The sequence below is a fragment of the Euprymna scolopes genome, chromosome 2, assembly GCF_053919585.1.
Source record: "Euprymna scolopes isolate OS-2025 chromosome 2, ASM5391958v1, whole genome shotgun sequence".
NCBI classification, from domain to species: Eukaryota; Metazoa; Mollusca; class Cephalopoda; order Sepiida; family Sepiolidae; genus Euprymna; species Euprymna scolopes.
Genome location: NC_136483.1, coordinates 142,195,093 through 142,210,221, shown reverse-complemented (window position 1 = coordinate 142,210,221; position 15,129 = coordinate 142,195,093). Strand labels below are relative to the sequence as shown.

The 15,129-nt window shown below is 39.9% G+C and overlaps 1 protein-coding gene across 2 annotated transcripts in view; it reads left to right on the top strand.

Annotated features, from left to right (window-relative positions):
* The window catches only part of LOC145296822 (uncharacterized), a 141,288-nt gene that overhangs the window by 38,588 nt on the left and 87,571 nt on the right, over nucleotides 1-15,129 (top strand). For both annotated transcript variants that reach the window (XM_080142934.1, XM_080142925.1), the window contains one exon: nucleotides 12,344-12,521. In XM_080142934.1, coding sequence (XP_079999060.1) covers nucleotides 12,344-12,521 — 178 coding nt within the window. The remainder of the gene's footprint in view (nucleotides 1-12,343; nucleotides 12,522-15,129) is intronic.

Genomic DNA, 15,129 nt, shown 5'->3' with positions numbered 1-15,129 from the left:
ATGTCCATGGCGATCTTGGGGGTCAGATTTGGAAGTTAGGTTAGAGTATCCTTTAATTACGAACTCGTTTAGGGAAATAGTCTGTCCAATTCCAGTTTCGCTTAAAAATAAAAGGTCTGGTTTAGTCTCCTGTAATTGGGCTTCAACCTCTGGAAGGTTAGAACGTAGACCCCTGATGTTGGAGAAGGAGACATGGTAGTGGGGGTCTACATTGGAAGTTTCAGATCCGGGTTTAATTGTGTATTTTTTATTGAAACTTGCCATGATGGAATTTTGGAGTTTGTGGACTAGGTTGTCAGACTTGCTTAGAGCAGGACAGAGAGGGGAAACAGAGAGAAAAGTAACAAAGAAGTTTTTTTGTTTTTTTTTGTAGCACATGATAAGGTAAAGCCGTAACAATTACCCACTAGTATGGCATCGAGAAACCCCACCAGAGACTACTGGATGGTCCAGAATCCATTCACCAAATCGCAATACAGCAGCCCCAGTACTTTGCGCCTGCTGATAGGACAGCCTCCTTAGTGGTTAATCCGAGGTTCGGGTCTCTGACTATCAGGCGGATAACGTCAGCCCAGATAAAACGTTTACCTCCAGCACCCTTACGAGTGACATGGTTACAAGGATAGACATAGAACAGAAAATTTCCGCCATCTCTGTCGACTGTTCGCGCAAAATACTGCCAACCTAGAATACAGCTTTTTCTTCTCCCTTTGTCAGAAAAATCACTCATTAAAAAAATGAGGACTGAGTGACAAATAAAGAGAAGGGAGAGTAATGGGAGCTGCCGACAACGCTTCCACAAAATGTTCTCTACTCTCCTTTAAAAAAAATCTATTAAGTATTGTACTTATAAAGGTCCAACTGGCGTGTTTTTTAAAGGGAACGTATGGTGATAGATTCACCTCTCACGAATTAACAATGAATACAATTTCCTAATCTGTTTATGCAATCAACATGGTAGATATAATAAACATTTATGACGAGAAAACGCTATCATTAAATAAAACAATCAGGAGATAAAAATATAAATTAAGTACTGAAATAGAATGTAGTTATTAATATTAGAAATTAAACATAAAAATGAAAATACACTTATCTCGAACACGCATTCGTCTCCAGAGAGCAAACTGATTTGAAAAGACTTTTAGCTTTAATATCAGCATCCCAAAAGACTTATTTTTTTATTTATTTTTTTTTTGAATAAATAAATACTTTGAATAAATAAATACTTTGTTTGAATAAATAAATACTTGCCTCGATTTGTTCATACAGTTCTTATTAGGATGTACATTTACATTTTTTTTATGAAGGAGTCACCACTTATCGAGGTCTGGAAGCCACTCAAGGCTAAGGGTTTATGAGCGTACGGTAGTCCATAGAAAAATATCATAGTAATCGTTACTGTGGAAATTTGATAAATAAAATTACTTAAGAGGAACGGCTCGTTAAGAACTTGTTTATGTTGGACTTGAAGATGACCATATTGTTGTCAGTTGGAAAGCAAGTAAAATGGAGAAGAATTCCACAGGCGTGCAGTTCTAAGAAATAAGTTTTGTTCATGGAATCCACGTTTAGGTTTAGGCATAGATAAAAAGTGGGGGAAATTATTGATAGTGGTTTCAGCTAGACGAGTGCTTTTCATGAAAATCAAGGAAGGGGGGGACCATAGGTTGGAGATCAGACGAGCACTTGCCATGAAAATAACGATAAAGCAGATACAGGCTTTCAATGTCTCTTCTGTGGAAAGGGGTTGTAAAGAAGAAAAAAGGGCATCCTTCACTAGACTACAAAGTCTATTTTGAACTCTGTCAGTGCAGGATAAGTGCTTCTAGCAGCTCCTGTCCAGATGTGGCAAAAGTACTTAATCCTTGGACATACTTGGCTCTTATACAGGTAGAGAATTGCATCAGTAGTGAGATATCTACTGGAGCGGTCGAATGATCCCGTCATTTCCCAGCAACCTTCACAACGGATTTGATGTACGTGTTCCATCTCAGATCAGGAGTAAACGTCAGACCCAGAGGCTTGTCAAAACATGGAGCTTCCCCAAGACGAGAGCCATTCATTTCAATTGATGACAGATGGGGATCAGAGCGTTGATTATGGAAAGATAGAAGCTTGGTTTTAGATACATTAAAATTAACCAGTCACATCTTTCTCCATTGCTCCACATGCTCAAGATCAGAGGAGAGAGAATCCGAGAGAACTTAGTTGTTTATGGCCTTTGAAGTGTCGCAGTAGATGGTAGTGTCATCAGTATAAATGTCTACGAATGATCTTAGGATATGATTTGGGAGATCATCGATGTAGATTAGGAAGAGAGTTAGGCCTAGGATGGATCCTGGAGGGACTCCAGAATTAATACTATGAGCTTCTGATTTCTGCCCATCATCCACTACTCTTATAGTCCAGGCAATATAGCACATTTTGGGGCCCAACTTGGAACAAATTGCAACAGAATTTTTTTTACCACCAGGCATTCCCATGAGGTGTCTAGAACATCATACTAAAAGTCCTAAGAAATCCACGTTGAGGAAATATGTCTAATTTGCATAAATCCAAGATGGCCGCCAATTTTCGATAATTTGCCATATCTCCGCATTTAGATGTCATAATTGAGTTATTTGAAGTGCTAAAATGGATTTACGTGAAGTAGGTTACATTTTTATTGGATAAAGAATTTATAGCCAAAAATCCAATATGCTGGAAAGAATGTCTATTTTTAGAATGTATTTGCTCAACATTTTATTTTTTTCGGTACATTTTTTAACCTAGGGCCTACTGAAATGTAGGAAAACACAATTGTAGCCATAGATAAGTTTGTTATCATACGCATGAACAACAGTAAGCCTGTGTTTCAACAACAGATCATCAATATTAATTTCAAGAGTGTCAATTCCAGTTGTGCCACTTTGCGGTATCCGGCTTAAGCATTGTCGTCTACATCATCTGACAAATCTGGCACCTGTGAGTTAGAGCAACTTGTACCACGACATTCTCTACACACGGCAGTGCAATGGAGACCATATTTTTGGCATGTGCACCTCCTTGTTTTGCAGTTTATCTTGCAGCTACAACAGATGATATCCAGTATCTCCGGTGGTGCTGCGGGCTGATCTGTCTGTATAGGCATGCACCTTCTGTCCACAAGGTGCCATCCCCAATCTTGTGGCTTCATGTTGACACATGTTCCTTTCCACTCCATTACCTGGTAATAGACACGGAGGCTATGGAATCTTGCAGCTGCTGATGTTGGGGGTAGAGCTTGTGGTTCCACGGAAGATGTGTTCTTGGAAATCTTGTCACAGAAACATTTTTATCTTAAGCTGTCCAGTCCTTCCTCTTTGGTACCACCGTACAGTGATACCAGAGCTTTCTCTCCTGCAGCAGTTATGTCCTCCGGTGTTTGCCCTGATTTGTGGAACATCTCTGATTGCTCACGAAACAGGGAATCAGTCTTCACCTTCTTCACTGCCAAACCTTTTCCCAATCCAAACAGGCGACTAGTGGTATTGCAGCCAAGAATAGCATGGACAAAGAGCAGATGGTCGCAAATCTGAGGACCCAGCAACTCTTTCGACTGCTTTATGCACCACACCCTTCTCGATTTGGTGGCTTGCTTTGACTCTGATACCAGAAACAGTTCGTTTTCGGTCATATCAGTGTGATACAACCAACAGGAGGACCAACAAATCTGTGTCGTCACCAATGAGAACCGTATCTCTTGTTCTGGCAGAGGCAAGGGCTGTTTGAACAATGAGGACATAAGCATCATGCTTTGCGTGTTCTGTGCTGCATCCAGCCCTTTCTAGTTTGTCGCTGAGAAAATGTATGAAGCGCTGTTTGTTTGCCTTGTTGTTCAGGAAGTCCTCCTTCTTGGATTGGATGATCATATCACCAGCAAAGCTTACGGTCAAACTAGAGCAGGTTCCTGTTGTTCTTTGTTGTGTGGCATCTTTAGTTGTGGGTTCATCTTTGTAACCATCGAAAACAATGACAGCAGCTCCATATTTCTGTGTCACATATCTGACATAAATCTGACACACACTATTATATGTGGAACCTCTTGGCCAGGGAGTCCGATGGAGTAGCGCGCTGCCATCAAGGACATATTGGACTTGGTCTACACTCGGCTCACGTTGTTCTTCATCTATAGACTTCCACAGAACATCAGCAAGGACTGCCTTATTGGCTTGCAAGGGAAGGGATGACGAGTCAAATAAGGCAGGAGGGTGGCTACTGCAACCAGAGTTTTGCTGTTGGCATAGTCATCATTTCCTTTTTGTTGTCAAGTTCAGCCTGGATTCTTTGCAACACTTTTGCAGAGCAAACTTCTTCCACTGAGAGGGAAGCAGACATTGCTCTGTCATACAATTCACTTGCTGTAGTTATGTCAGTCGTCACTGTATCTGAAGGAATATCTTGTGGTTCTACATTATCTGTCTCAGTATCAGCAGTTGCCACTTGTGGTTCCTGAACTGTGTCTTTGGTTGGCACAGGCACATTGTAGGCATCAGCGACCAAAATGGTGTTCAGTGCAGCATCTACCAGCATATGTCCCCGCACTGCTCTGGAAACAGCTTTGCCTGTCATCATGTGGGGCACTGTGTTTCCAGCATATACCACTTCGAGCAACTCTTGCAGTCCCGAGCCTGCCATTAGGTGACCTATGCTCCCAAGAAAGCTCATATGCATGTGAAATCCCCCAAGCCTGAGAACTATGCGCTTGAGATCACTGTCATTTGGTTGAGACATGATAATCGTTAAAGCTTTCCAGTACAAGGGTTGGTCGAATGTGAGGATTGGAGTAACGTTGTATAGTTGAGCTTGGGTAGACACAGACTTCATTGTAGAGTAGATACATGAAGCATGACTGGGATCAAGGTCAATCATTGGAAGGAATGTCACAGAAGCTTTTCCTGGGTGTTGACAATGTAGGCACTGCATCATGCCAGACCATGATGGCCTTGGAGAGTGGAGAAGTAATGATGTCTTCCACAGTATATCTAACTCTGATGTTGGATCCTCTTCTGTCGTGCGAACCAGTGGATTGTAGATGATAGGTTCCAATGCTGGAGGAATTTTGAAGTACTGAATGCTGATGCGACCAATGGCAGCAATCTCTTTAGCCGTCACATGAACTGTGGGAACAGCCTTGCTTGTTTTTGTTTCTGGTGTAACAGTAGCTATAATGCCCATTCCATGGAATGTCTCTGTGCCATCAATTGTTGCCACATTATGGTCCACATTATTGGCAATATACTCTATGTGGTGCTCTTCGGAATACCCAGGGATCTCAGTACCTTGTACAACAGCTGCACTCCGTTCATATTTCATGACCTCAGCATAGGAAGATGAAAACCCATGCCCGTGAAGCGTGTCCACCAAAAAACGTGACGCAAAATGGTGGTGCATCTGGATACCGAGGCCAAGCTGAAGAGAGGTTATTATTGCCCTTGGTCGTATGGGTTGCATTATGGCCTGCCCAATCGAATATTAGAGAGAAATGATTTAATAATTGAAAGGACAATTCAAGCTTTTATTTAGTTGTATCGGCCCCGGACCTGGCATTATCTACTGCCAGGCCCTCATTTGGGGTCCGATACAGCTTAGGCACCAAGGCCAGTAAGGGGAAGTGGGGAAGAAAAACGGGACTTTGCTAAATTCGCTAGCTAAACTTGCGTTAGAAAGCAAGTATTTTATTTAGAAAACCTATACTAGATTCTATCATAACACATCCGCCTACATTCTTACCAGGACCTACTTAAAAGAGACAGCTCCCCAGCTTATCGGGATGGCGGGCGACACTCGTACTGTGAAAAGAGAAGAATATGTACAAAAAGAAAAACAAAACAAAATTATATTTACAAACTTAAAGTATTTTTTTTTTTTTTTTTTTTTTTAAATAAATGGGGGTGCGATGATGGGGAGGGGGGCAAACTAAAATACACCCAAAAAGAAAGAAAAAAGAAAACAACTTAATAAAATGCCTATGGGGGCGGGTTAGTAAGGGGACCCTCCCTACCTAACGGCTGGACTGTCGTATGAAACGCCCACTGTCTTCCGGTCCACTTCCCCCGGGGGGAAAGGGTGAAAGCAAGTAGGTCGCTCCCTAGGGGGGAGTGGATGAACTAGGGACTTGTAAGAAAAATAACTTAGGGTCGGGGATAACAGGGATGGATGGCGTCTTCCAAGATAAAATACGTAAGGGGTACAATCGGGCCGAGGACAAAATAAATCTGGTGGACTTTGGGCATCTTTGGAAGCTCTCCTGGTGCCAATCTTATCAGAAAACAAAGAACTACAGGGGACAGGATCAAACTCACATTCACCCTAGTCTAGGCCCTAAATAAAGTATGTGCTTTCCACTCTAGGTGGTTACTCCGCCTAACTAGCAAACCTACTCCTACCCATGATTACGGGGTAAACCCCGTATTAATATATGAGGGGCTGGGTTCCGAGTGCACGACAATCGAAACTTCAGCACCTCCAGACGAATACTACTAGGGTGGAAACACAAGCTCGTACCTAGCTCCTCGTCGGATGCACAAACTAGTGTTGTGCACCCATCTCCTATCAAAGTCGATGCGGGGCAATCTTTTCCAATCACATCTGATTTTTATTTTAAGTTGATGCTTAAAATAAAGGACCAGATCCTGATCGGAAGCAGATTGCCCCTAATAGACAATGCTCAGACGTGTAACCCACGTCACTAACCTAGCTACAGCCAGTATCGCCAGAAACACCGCCCGTTTCTCCCTGATAAACGGCGGGTCCACATTGTCAACCACGTACGCCAAATCAAGTGGCACCGACTGCTCGGGGTCGATGCGAGCCGTTACCCCTTCGACATACCTCCAGAGACTCCGCACCCCGCTGCAAAGAAAGAACGCGTGTTCACGCGTTTCGTCCTCGTTCTCATCGTTGCAGCGTGGGCACGGGGGAAAATAATAATCGGGATCCCAGAAATCCCTGGCAAGTCGGTCGAAGAGAGGCAACGCATCCCGGACTAGCCTCCACGTTACCGAAAATTCTGCATTATTGATGTAGCTACTGGTAGGCGCCCAACTCCAAAGCGAGAGAACCTCCCCCCTCGACAGATGTAGCCGCTCCACCAGCGGATCGTTCGCGGTACCCTCCACTAACTCCTCATATAGCCTCCACCTAGGCCGTGCAAGGTCATTGGACCCCGGCAATGCCCTAAGGGCGGCTCGGCATTCGGTCAGGAACACCCTTCCCCCGCTGGTCGACGGCGACCTTCGGCGGCGGGGTTGGTTAATAGCCGTGGGAAAGCGTGCTGCACGGCCGGAACCCAGGTTGCCTCCTCTATCAGTGTCCGACTCAGGAACGCCAGTCTTTCTGCGCGTTGATGGCTGCGCAGATCAGGCATCCCCAAGCCTCCCTCGCTAAGCTTCTGCGTACAGACCTGTCTACGGACATACGGCTTTCCTCCCTTCCAGAGCAGTTTGAAAAGGAGTCGCTCCAAAGCCTTACAGCGGTCCGCAGGCAGGGGAAGAACAGATAAACGGTAAAGGATCAACGGAAACACGTAAGTGGCGCATGCCTCCGCACGACCCTTCAAGGACAATCTCCTCTGAATCCAAGTCACGACAGACGATTCGACCTTAGTCTGTACCTCCGACCAATTCTTGTCCAGCTGGAGATCCGGCCCGAACCACACACCGAGGATCTTAACCGGGCCATCAGTCCAGCCGAACGCACCTGGAAGCGAGTTTACCCCGGTCCAGGCGCTCAACCGCAGGCCGATGGACTTGCTGCGATTGATCACGGCCCCTGTGACAACTTCGTACTCAGCGATCGCCTCTATCACCGCTTCGATGTCGTTACGACTGGCTGCGAAAACGGTGACGTCATCGGCGTACGCGGACACCCTGGCAAATCGGCCGCCAGGTAGAGCAATGCCGCGTAGGACTGGTCTCGCCGCCTCGTCCCTTAATTTGCGAAGGAAGGGCTCCAACGCCAGGACATAGAGCAGAGGCGACAGCGGACAGCCCTGCCGCACCAACCGGGAGACCCCAAAGGACTCCGACAACCTACCATTGACTTGCACCACCACCGCGGGGTCACGATACAGGGCGGAGATCCATTTGCGGAAGTCCGGACCAAAGCCGGCGGCCTCCACAACAGCCCTCAGGAACCCATGGTCCACCCTATCGAACGCCTTGGACTGATCTAAATTGATCAGCGCGGCTTCTGTGTCGTCTTCTAACCCCTCTATTATCGTGCGCACCAAGTGCAGATTGTTTTGAATTGTTCGACCCTTCACAGCGTAGTTCTGATCCGGTTCGACCAACTCGTCGATAACAACCTGCAGTCGGTTTGCAAGAATACGGGCCAAAATCTTAAAATCTGCGTTAAGCAGAGTTATGGGCCTATAATCGTCTAAGTTCCCCCCACCATGTTGGTTTCCCTTCTTCAGAAGCGTGACCACTCCTTTGGTTACCTGCCTCGGGATCGAGTCCTGGGCAAACCAGTGGTTAAACACGCCCGTCAAAAGGGGCACAAACATGGGCGAGAAAGGACAATTCAAGCTATACCGATTTTCATGATTTTGTGGAGTAGACCTTTATGCCATATCCTATCAAAGGCCACTATCCAGCAACATGTGTTCTTTATTGGGGTAGTTATGAATAGCTTCTTTAGTACTCATTATTAATATTCACCCTCATATTGTATTTCAAATACTAGCACCGTTAAGCAGAGAAAAGGATGCTACAATTTAGCCACCATTATAGGAAATATAATAATTAAAGAACAAAATATGAATACAGATCCTGGGTAGCTATTCTATATATCCTTAACCGTTTCTCCTTATATAAAATTAATAAGGTATTAACTAACAAATAAATATAAATAAAAATACATTAAACAAATTTAAAAATAACATAAAAATAAAAAAACATTTAACAGTTCAGTAAATATGCATGTATATAGGTACCGTCTGAATATATATATATATATATATATATATATATATATATATATATATATATATATATATATACTAGCAAAGGTACTCGTCGTTGACTGGGTTCAAAAACAGCCTACAGAAAATGAACTGTGATTTATGAAAGTATGATAGGTTATGAAAAGGAAGGATTGTAAAGAGATAGCTTCGAATTTAGGGGTATCAAAACCAAAGCAAAATATGATGGAAGTAAAAATAAAATAGATAAATCCCATAATTTATTATACCATACCTGTTCACACTGAAACACTTATCACAATATTCTGTGGATCTATATTAAAAAACCTTGTTAATCTTTTTAACATATTTCCATTCTATGGAGGTCATGCGCGAACAAACACCCCCATAATTTTATTATACAATATTTCTTCAAACTGAAACATAATTATCAAAGTATACTTACGCAGATAGATATGAAAAGTCTTTATTAAAGTTTGCGCCTATTTCCATTCTATGGAGGCCAGGCGCAAACGCAGACTCCACAATTTTATTATACCATTCCTATTTAAGTTAATAAATACTTATCAAAGTATTATTATGTACATCTATATCAAAAACACTTGTAAACGTTTTTTTTTTAATTTTTTATTTCCATACTTTGTGGACCAGGTGCGTACGCAACCCCCACAATTTTAATGAATCATCATTATGCCAGATCAAACATACCCATTCCTGTGTCTCGATACATCTTCTATCATTATATGTGATCAGTTTTCTATAATAGTCAACCATATAGGAGCCTATTCGTGACACACACACAGACGTTCAGCTTTATATTATACTAGCAGAAGTACCTGTCGTTGACTGGGTTCAAAAACAGCCTACAGAAAATGGACTGTGATTGATGAAAGTGTGATAGGTTATGAAAAGGAGGGGGTTGTAAAGAGATAGGTTTTGATACTCAAAAATTTTACCCTAAGCAAAATATGATGAAAGTAAAGATAATTTTTGCGAAAATATATTTTTTATATCAACTTTGTCTCCAAAATGATATTTCCTTACAAAGAGAAAATGTTATATATATATAATAATATAAATATACGAGAAATAAATGTTACCATAGTCAATAAAAGTTACTTTTATGGTAAAAAAGTTCATTGGTTTGTATTTTTAAGTAGTTTGTAAAAAAAATTTTTTTTTTTTAATTCACGAACCGGTTTAAAAAAAAAATCAAAATGGCAGCGACTTTGAAATGGAGAGCCCCATTTTCAATTTGAAGGAGGGGCACCTGAGCATTCTGTGTTAACAGTTTAAGAGAGTTCCGTCAACGTAAGGAATATTTATAAACATATTTTAATGTTTTCCGTTATTTTGTGCTTGAGGAATATTCGATTATGGCATGTGTAGTTTACATAAAAATTCATTTAAGTAGTTATCACCTCAAATTTCGTTTTAATTTCGGTTCGCTGAAATTATTTCAAGTGAAGAGCATTAAAAACTATTTCAAAACAAAAAAAACCATGAACTAAACTTTTATTGACTTTTATTGACTTATATATTTATTTTTTCGGGTAGTCGTTTGTTGGCTTTTCTGCTAAACACTCTTACTAAATAATATCGATGAAATATCGAAAAACAAAGAAGCAAAAACAGTTTTGAAAAATAATGAAGCTTTACTTACTTTAGTAAAATAATCCAAAACAGCAAAATGGGATATTAAAAAAGTAAACACGCAATTGCTTTCGTTTTTTAAAGCAAAGAATCAATATAAATATGAATAAGAAGAAAATGGCGCCCTTTTCAATCAGATCAGCTTCGTTTCAGTTTTACAGTATTGAACGGTGTAGTATTGCACCGTTGGATTCAGGGTTTACTATTGTAATGTAAAGAACATGCAGAAAGGGTTGTAATCAACTGAATTCCTTCTAGTACACTGACAAAAAAAAGCTTAAACAGATATATAAATAAAAATAAAAAGGTTATGTAAATGTTTTTAAAAAGACACATAATCACGTGAGCAGGATTTTTTCCTTCTTTTGACATGATAACAAGTAACGTTCTTATTTTTTATTATTTATCTATTTATCTATTTTCGAAAGAGTGCCACGTGCAAGTGGAGAAGGAAAAAAACAGAGTTATGCAAAATTTGTGTTGAGAATTGTCTAAAGTTCCGACTTTTTTTTTTTTGGCTTTCATTTTAATAAGGACGTGAATTCATGAGGTGAATTTATTCGACACATATGATTCAACTCAAAAAAATAAATAAAAGCTAACGTGAATTAAGATTAAAGTTAAGGTATTATTGTGGACCCTCACCCCTTTTAAAAAACCTTGTTAAACTTTGTGACATATTTACATTCTTTGGAGGTCAGGTGCAAACGAACACCCAATAATTTTATTATAACATATTTCTTAAAACTGAAACATAATTATCAAAGTATACTTACGCAAATATATATGAAAAGTCTTTGTTAAAGTTTGTGCCATATTTCCATGGAGTACAGGCGCAAACGCAGACCCCACAATTTTATTATACCATCCCTATTTAAGTTGAAACATATTTATCAAAGTATTCTTATGTACATCTTTATCAAAAACCCTTGTAAACGTTTTTTTTTCATTTTTTATTTCCATACTTTGGGGGCCAGGTGTGAACGCAGACCCCACAATTTTTATTAACCACCGTTCTGCCAGATCAAACATACCCATTCCTGATCCTCAATACATCTATCATTATATGTAATCAGTTTTTTAAAATAGTCAACATATAGGAGCCTACTCATGACCACACACACACACACACACACACACACACACACACACACACACGCACGCACGTTCAGCTTTATATATATATATATATATATATATATATATATATATATATATATATTTATATATATATATTTATATATATTATATTTATATATACACATACATAGAATAATCCAACCCCTCTACACACACTTTTGTAAATTCTTTTCTAGAATAAGAAGAAACAATTTCTTCCCTCTTCACTCGCATGTGGTCTGTAACATGTTTCTTCAGAATTTTTTTTTAACTCAATCCTGATGATGTCCCCTAAAATAGGGATGAAACGTTAATTACCATTTATCTATTTTAGGTTTACCTTTCCATTCTCATATTATATTGTGAAACATATTATATGTCTTCTTAATCATTTCGACGTTCATCTTTGCTAAACTGTGTAAATGCATATCTATGTGAATCCAACTGTTTCTTGTAAACTCATGTGCGTTATCCACAATGGCACAACACACAAAATGATGAATCCATGTACAAGAAAGATATATCTGAACACGTGATTGCTTAAAACGTAACAACTCGGCTATAAAATACTTCTCAGCTTTACACATTTTTTTTTTTTTAAATCTATTTAACTCCTAATTTCAGATTTACAGTAAAACTCCAAATCTCCAAAGGTTTGCAACTGATACTCACTTGAAGGAAGCCTGCCGCGTTCTCAATGTTTTATATGTCTATGGTAGAACGTATAAACCATATCTTATACACTGGCTACTGGCGCTGCAGGTGACATTTCATATTGACACAAAAAATCCTCTGCAAGTTGGTAAGAATATTCATTAGTTTTTTTTAATTATTGATAGAAATGTTTAGATTATTCGTACTACTGTTCTCATCTTGAATGTTATTTTCACAACGTTTTGGCGCATGTAACCTTCGACCTTCTTCAGTTGTATCTTGTTGAGCTTGAGAATCTTGAAACTTTAACTTGGGAATCTGCATGGAATTTCGAATGGAATCCTTTATATAATCTATATAATTTCAAACTTCCGTGTAGATTCCAGAGTTCAACAGAAAGATTCCCTTATGCAAATAAGTGTCATTTCGATTCTATATTTTATTTATTTTATTTTTTTTTTAATTGCATTTTCACCCCAAACAAGATGTCGGTTCACATTACACTTGAACTTCTGTATGTCAGTACAGTTGGGGAAGCAGGAACCTGGAAGGGAATTCCAAAGTCTAGTGGTTCTGGGGAAGAAACTACTGGAGTAGAAGGCTCTCTTACATCTAGGGATCTCTACTGTGAAGGGGTGGGATTTTGCTGCCTGTCGGGTTTGTTGGGGGTATTTACGTAGAGGGGGTACAAGTGCTTGCAGTTTGTCAGAATATTCACCGTTAAAGTACTTGTAGAACAGGTAGAGGGATGCTACATTTTGTCGATGGGACAGAGGCTGAAGCTTGGATGACAGTTCAAGACCTATCAGGTTGACTCTCTTTTGAACCCTGTTCAGGAGTGAGAGACAAGTAGCAGATGCACCAGCTCAAATGTTACAACAATACTTCATACATGGGCGAATGGTGGCCTTATAGAGGTACAGGATACTTTCAGGCATAAGTAGCTTTCTAGCATGGTAGAGAGAGCCCACCTTTTTCACTGCGGCCCTGGCAATTCTCTCAATGTAATTGTTCCAACTCATGTTTCCTATGAACGTTAGGTCGAGGAGTTTAAAAGATGTGCTTTCAGATAAGGAGTCTTTGGCCATTTCTATTGGTGATAGAGAAGGTTTCTTGTAGTTATTGAAGGAAACAAGTTTAGTCTTGGCAGCATTGAATGTGACTATCCATTTTTGTCCCCATTCCACTACAGATTGGAGGTCATCCTCTAGTGTTTTTGCCATTTCTTTAGTTATGTGTTCATTTGTTTTCCTGTCGTGTCTGTTATAGAGTGTGATGTCATCAGCATATATATCCATCTCACAGACAATTTTGTCAGGGAGGTCATTTATGAATATTAGGAATAATAGAGGTCTAAGGATAGACCCCTGTGGCACTCCTGCATTTATGTCATATTGTTTAGATGTACGACCATCGAGGACAACCTGGATTTTTCTCTTATCTAAGAAGGATTTAATTATGTTAAGTATTCTTCCAGTGATACCATATGATCTGATTCTCCTGAGAAGACCTTCATGCCATACCTTGTCAAAAGCCTTAGATATGTCTAGAGCTACCGCTCTACCCTCCCCTGCTTTGTCAAGTGAATGGTATATACGCTCAGAGATTACAGTTAGAATGCCTGCTGTGGGACGGGCTTGCCTAAATCCATATTGTTGGTCGGTAAGAAATTTAGCACCTGTAAGGTGATGGACTAGAGCTTGGTTAATTATGGACTCAAATATTTTGACAAAAAGTGTGAGGAGGCTAATGGGGTGGTAATTTACTGGGTCAATTCTTTCGCCAGAATTCTTGAAAACTTGTACCACAGAAGAAGTTTTCCAGCAGGCAGGAAAGCAAGATTCATTAAGGCATTTGTTGTAAAGTTTGGAGAGGATTGGAGCTACTTCGCCGGAGTACTTTTTTAATAGCACAGCCAGGATGAGATCAGGTCCACATGCTTTTGAACTTACTCCATTTGAAAGATAAGAGGCAATGACTTGCAAAGGTGGGACTCTTAGAACTACACAGGAGGTTTCAGCTGTTCCTGAACCAACAGGGAAAAGACCATTTCAAAAATGGCTCATGCTCTGTTGGCTTTAAAGCCAAAGTAACTCCCCAGCTGAAGCTTTTTTAATTTAGTTGGTATTGAACTCATCATTGGGAAATGTTTTGAATGGAATCATTTTATTGATTGAACCCCCATTATAAATGAAACAAGTCGGCTTTAATTGAAAAATAATTTTTTATAACATAACCCTCTCCATCACTACTATTTGCGAAAATGCTTTGAGCTTGCCAAACCTGCAGGACATCCAATGAAACTTTCATATTTGAAAAAGGGCATTTTATTAATTAATTATTATTTGTTATTATCTTGTATATTTCCCTTAGTCTGTCTGTCTGCCTGTCTGTTCCACTTTTTCTCGAAAACTAATGGGCTGATCTGATTGAAATTTTCTTTGGACTTTTGTTATGATAAAGTGCAGCAGACTAAATATTATGGTATCTGTTTGATGCAGTTAAGGATTAATGGAGATTAATAAGGATTAGTATTTAATTCAAAATGAGCACAAATTTAACCATATATTCAACTATCAATTTAGCATAAAGTGCTCATTTTAAGTCAATAGGTTATAATTTTTGCTCGTTTTTCAAAAGTCTAGCATAAATTTGACCACATTCAACCATCAATTTGGCATAAAGCACTCATTCTAAGTCAACAGGCCATAACTTTTGCCTGTTTTTATCAGGCTAAAAGGTCTAGTTTATTGAAT